The 6,112-nt window shown below is 38.9% G+C and overlaps 2 protein-coding genes across 2 annotated transcripts in view; one reads left to right on the top strand and one right to left on the bottom strand.

Moving 5' to 3' along the window:
• Positions 1-273: 273 nt before the first annotated feature.
• Positions 274-3,842, bottom strand: LOC126106573 (uncharacterized). Its single transcript, XM_049912916.1, has 4 exons — positions 3,644-3,842; positions 2,233-3,053; positions 1,468-2,145; positions 274-1,353 (listed from the first exon to the last, which is right to left on the bottom strand). Exons 2-4 carry the CDS (start codon positions 2,440-2,442, stop codon positions 1,240-1,242), a joined length of 1,002 nt encoding a protein of 333 aa, XP_049768873.1. The 5' UTR covers positions 2,443-3,053; positions 3,644-3,842; the 3' UTR covers positions 274-1,239.
• Positions 3,843-4,629: 787 nt separating this feature from the next.
• LOC126106465 (uncharacterized) overlaps positions 4,630-6,112 on the top strand; it is a 43,124-nt gene continuing 41,641 nt past the window's right edge. The window contains exons 1-2 of the mRNA XM_049912749.1: positions 4,630-4,743; positions 4,846-5,044. Coding sequence (XP_049768706.1) covers positions 4,667-4,743; positions 4,846-5,044 — 276 coding nt within the window. The 5' untranslated portion in view covers positions 4,630-4,666. The remainder of the gene's footprint in view (positions 4,744-4,845; positions 5,045-6,112) is intronic.

Here is a 6,112-nt window from a genome sequence, read left to right as displayed (position 1 = left end):
GCTCAATATACAGATTGAATAACATTGGGGAGAGGCTACAACCCTGTCTGCCCAACTGAACAGCTCTGTCAGGAGGGTCAATATGCAGCTAGATCAGCTGCTTCAGCCAACTACTTAGTCAGGCATAGATAGGTTTGGTTCCTGTTGATGCATTGGTAGGTGGGACTTTACGAGGCATGGCCAGCATCTGAATAGCAAAGGGGCGAAAAGTAAAATCTTGAGGGGGGGGGGGGGGGGGGGGGGGGGGAGCAGAGCAGGCACAAACTTGCGGGAGTAACTCGTTTTTAGTCTACGAACTTGTTATTAGGGTTATTGCAAATTTTGGTTAGCATACCAGTAAATTAGCTTACTATGCCTATTTTCATTCACTGCTTTCACATTTTGCGGTAGTTGATCATTAAGAGAGAAAGTATTCATTGCACATAAGTGCAAATCAGAATAATGCCTGCAGCCCATCTAAGATCATCTTGCAGACCTTTATTTAAGGAACTCAGGATATTCACGGAACCTTCACTAAACAAATATGCACTTATTAACTTTTTTGTTGTTAATAATTCATCCCAATTCAAAAATAACAGCAAAGTGCACAGCTATAATAGTAAAAGAAAGTATGATCTTCACTATTCTGGGTTATATCTGACTTTGGGATGAAAAGGGATGAATTACACTGCCACAAAAATCTTTGTTCATTTACCTAATAGCATTAAAAGTCTGATAGATAGCCAAACAACATTTGAATTTTTTGATATGATTTTTGCATATGAAGTAGTAAAAAAAAAAAATTCTCAGAGCTATTGGATGGTTTCCTTACTTTTCTTTTGCATATACATGGTCTCAGCTACTGTTTCCACTTCCCAAGAGGTCTTGTATAATGGTCTCAATTTCTGCACAGGATGGTGTTGCAAATGAATGTTCCTTCTTTTCACATGTCTTCCTTACTGATTGGAACTGTCTCTGAATCCTGCATGTCTCATTTGGTGGAGCTGAAGTTACTGGAAAATGTGGACCAACGAGTTCTTTTTGCGATGCAATGCCTGCCCTCATTTCTTTAATTAATTTATCAAATGATGCAAGGAGAGAGCCAGCAGTTTCACTGCTAGCACTTCTTGCTAATTGTTGCACAATAGTCAGCCTGTTTTCCAAAGCAGCTCGGTAGTCAACAGTGCTGCCAGCACCTGAAGTCTGCTGAGCAACTATTTGTATTAACTCCTGCACATATGACTCTCTGCAGAACCTGTCTTACATAGGGAGCTTTACAGTTCCTTTGCTGATTTCCACTGCTTCAATGTGTTCACAGAGGTTACTCTTGATCAAATTGTCTGTGCAAAAACACATACAACTGTGCACACAGATCTGAAAAGAAATACAAAATAATACAATATACGCACATGTGGATTAACATCTCTTAAATTGGCACAAATGGTTGTTACACGTAGGAATTTAACTGTTGAAAATAAGTGTACATACCTTGCACTCAGTACAGGACAATGGGCATCCAGCGCAAGAGTTCTCTGTATAGGTGACAGTATATGGAGGCCGATCAGAAACGGTGTATACATGCCATGTGCCATCTTCAATGCAGTGTATCAGTTCCTTATTGATAGCACAACCTCTTCTGTGACTCTTACTTACTTCAGCACTGTGTGTAGTTCTCTCTGTCCCCTTACAAAGCCTTATTAATCTTTGAAAAAATGAGTCCCTCGTTCTGTGCAACAGGGCCTGGATACATTTATCTACTCTGTTATTTATTTTCTTCAGTAAGTATGAGTATTTAAGAGTTTTATGGTTTGCTTCTAAGAACATATTTGTATTAAGGCCAAGTCCAATTCTGTAGCTGTATGCCCACATATGTGCCCTCCATGAATATCTATCTTTAAAGTACTTGCCAAACTCCTCAGTTCCTTCCTCCTCTGCACATGAAGTAAGAAAACCATCCAGCAGCTCTGAGAATTTCTCTTTATCTGCCTGTAAGTGCAAAGTTTTGTATACAGTACTCTTCAGCATTGCATTCCCATTTAGTTTTGCACATATATTCCGTCTCCATGCCCGATCAACGTGCCAGGTACATAACAACCTATGTTCACTATGGCCCACAACTACACTCCAGGCACTGTAGTAGCTGTCACAGTCATCAGACATGAATACCTGTAAAAATCAAAGACATATGTTAATGCTATAGTTATTTTCAGCAAGCAGTGAATCATACATTCTCTAATGAAACTGTCTTCTTACCTTTGTTTTGATGTTTCCAATACATTTTTTAATCTGCTCAAAGAAAACTTGCATGGACCTTGTGTCAGTATGTGTACTGACGCAATAAGAAACTGGACATCCAGCACCAAATTCATCCACGGTCAACAGTGTGGTCAGATAAAATTTATACTTATTAGTGCCATGTGTGCTGTCTATCAAAACTTTTTCTGCACAGAATTTTTTTGCCATTTTCTGCTGATAGTCATAAGGACTATCATAAAGTCACTTTCTGATAATTTGTTTCCATTATCCTCAGTGCCTTGGGCTTTGTAATAAATCACCAGGGAATCTTTCCCTAAGCGCTCTTTTTGTCTCACCCACAGATCAACACTGGTGGCATCATCTTGGTGTGCACTACTATCGTCCAGCTTGTATTCTTTCCTAATATTTCTAATATCTTCGTTTGCTTAAAAGATGAACTCTTCTGAAGAGTCCAACTTGAATGCTCTCTCTCACTTTCTTCAAAATTGTAGTATCAGGAAAACCTTGTGCAATTAATTCAGCAACCATTGCCCTGTCAGCTGTGGTCAGATGTAGGCTACCCACAGAGAGACTGTGTCCTGTGCGTGTCCTATAGAACTTGACATTAACCATGTTAGAAGACACATTTTTTACTACCAAACAGGCAGGGCAGGTGCCGCCAATTTTGATGGAAGGTTCCCTTAACCTTCTGCCTGAAGCTGTTTTGTCAGCATATCCAGAACGGTGGCAAACAAAATAATCACATTTCTGTTTTCCCCTTGGTCTTATGAAGGAAACCTTCTCTTCAGCTTCCATCTGTTCCTTCCACAGAAAGAACTCTGAAAATAAAATTACAATGCATAAGAAATACAAACTTAAGTACAGCATTTGTGTGTTATTGTGAGGAAATAATTTAGGTGAAATACACAAGATAACACTGAGTAAGATCAAAACATATTAGCAGCTCTCTAATAATTATTATAAGCAAGGTGCCTGAGAAATAATGGTAATGGAGACAGTCTCTCCTACTTATGTGTCATAAGAATCTGAAAATGGTTGTGGTATGTACCTACAATCAATGTCAGACTGCTTTATGCCAACATTCCAAACTAAGCCTAGGGCTACACTACAGATCAGCCTGTCACCACCACCACCACCACCACCAAGATTTAGAAACATATAGCATGCTGGGGCAAATCCAGATTAACAACTTAAGAGTAGTTTAAGTTATACACTGAAGATATATTGCCAATCATTGATTACCCTATGATACTTTCTCACCTATATTTACATAAATGATACCCAACATGAACACTAATAATTACTAAATCATATCATAAACTCACTGGAAAGTCCTACATATACAAACAATGTACAACATCAGTTATCTGGCAAATACAAATAATAAACTATACTTTTGTTTCCTCACCTTCCACAGAATTGAATGTCATTTCTTTGCACTCCATTTTCTGTTGGTGAACACACTCCAAATGGTGCATCAGTTCTTGCCTCCGAGAGCATCTAAATGTATTGCATTCGGTACATGTCATCTAAATAACAAAAAACAGGTTTTTGCTTAATATCTTAATAGCGTACTGCAACGGAAAAAGAACGTGTAAGCACAATTAATGCACTTCCATCCATCATGTTTCATACTGCCAATTATGAAGGAGAATCTTCAGGGATGTGGAACAACACAGTGAGAAACTAGGGCCTGCATTACTTAAATATTTAAAATAAGTTATTTGTGCTTCATGAAACTACTTCAAAAATTTAGAGGAAAGGCCGCATCCCCGATATCACACTGGTGATATCTCCATAATGTTTTCGCCAATATAGCACGCTTCACTATGACCCAGCCATCTGCTTGCAGTTACATAAAGATTCACGCAGCATTCATATGGTGACAGACAGGTAACCAACTTGCCTCCTACCTTTCCAGACGCATAATTGTCTCTCTTCATGTGTTTGTTTACGTCTGTTACCAACTTGTCGCAAATATTACATATTTCTTTCCTAGGCTGTACATAAATATTCTTGCAATGCGTACGATGTCGGTACAAGCTTTTTCTTGTATTAAAATTTGTTCCATACACGTCACACAAGCCTGCCACACCACGAGTCCGTTCAACATTATCCATAGTGTACCTTGCGACGATGAATTAAGAAAAGCACAACATCAACACACACACCAAGATGGGTCCCGCGAAAATCATACGAAGCGTTCAAAGATCTACCTACAAGCAGCTACGGCTCATTGGCTCTTACCGCCAACCAACGAGATATCGGTGCCAGTTGCAATAGCTACGTATAATAGAGGGAGACGCCGTGACGTCACAGCTGCGAAGCTATGTGAAGCCGAGGGTAGCCATCTCAATCCGACCAAAACATTGCCGCTGTAGGTTTGTGTGCATAGGCTTGTCGCTCGCCTTTGGAAGGATTTTGCGCAATTATGGTGACTTGTGTGGTGTTCGGATGTACGAATCGTTCTGATTGTGATGCGAAATCGAAGGGAATAACATTTCATGTGTAAGTTGTCTCGTTAAGTGTGATTTTAAAACTTCATTGTGAATGAACTTGTGCTACATTGGTACTTTTACTATAGCGTGTTTTTCTCCTGTATGATTTTAGATTTCCTAAAAATGAAAGTCGGAAAGCTGTGTGGGAGAATGCCGTGAGGAGAAAGAATTGGCGTGCGTCTAAATGGAGCACTATATGTTCTCAGCATTTCCGAGAAGAGGACATAGACCGAACTTCCCTTTCAACAGTAAGGGTCCGAGAAAATGCTGTACCATCAGTTTTCCCTACACACCCAAAACATTTGCAAAAGGTATTTTAATTCAAAGAATTAAATTCTTAGTTTCCAAGTTCACGTTTCAGTATAATACGTACGTATCGTCGATAATCGAAGTGTTGAGTAACTCACTTTGCCTTCATCATGTACCAAATTAAAAGCTAACACTATATTAACTGGCGTGAAGTATAGGCCTAAACAGGACACTGTGTAGATTTGCCATTCTATGTACCGTATTTCAATAAATATTGGTGGTAATGAACAGTGTTTCCCAGTAGTGTAACGTAACTGAAATGTCCCAGTACGTATTACAAACAAGTTGTATTTATGGGGCTTTGGAGGGAGGGTATAGCTAACTTAGTTTTCAGTTTCTATCAGTGTGCGATTTGCAGGGGGGGATTTCCCCCCTCTGCATCAGACCATCCCCTCCTCTGGTTTTAGTTTATGCATCCCAACGTGGGATGTTTATTTCCCACACACTGGAGTAAACTGAAAATTTTTAATAAGTCTTACTATTAATATGTTTGTTTTCTATCATCAGAATAAGTACATTTTCACAAATTTGCCTCTACTTTTTGAATTCCCCTCGTATATCTGTACCCGTATGTAGATGATTTTGTAAATAAGCTTGACCTATAATGTACTTTTATAACAAAGGATGGCTTTTCTGATACTGCATACGCGTCAATAGTGAGTTTCGGCATTAACATCTATTTATTTATAAATAGCTGTTTAACCATGCGTAACGCCACGGTCCAAGCTAGTAACATATATAATTCTACTAACCCCCTAAGACATCCCCCCCCCCCCCTCACACTTGTAAAAGTACAAATCGCACCCTGGGTTCTATTATTTAGTTTTTGATACAAGTTTATTACTGAATTAACAAAATTGTATCGTTTACATTGAAGACTAGCTATTCGTAATATTACATTAAAAACTATTTTTAATCAGAAGAAACGGGGAATTTCGCCTTTACGAGATTTTATTCTAAACAAAAACTTTGAAACAACCAATCTGATGACGTTACATGCGTATATGGTGCAATTAGCAACTGTAATACACGCAGCGCTATAGCACACTGGCAATGTTTTAGTCAGAGTG

Source organism: Schistocerca cancellata, chromosome 10 (genome assembly GCF_023864275.1).
Source record: "Schistocerca cancellata isolate TAMUIC-IGC-003103 chromosome 10, iqSchCanc2.1, whole genome shotgun sequence".
Lineage (NCBI taxonomy): Eukaryota > Metazoa > Arthropoda > Insecta > Orthoptera > Acrididae > Schistocerca > Schistocerca cancellata.
This window is presented reverse-complemented; position numbering and strand designations above follow the sequence as displayed.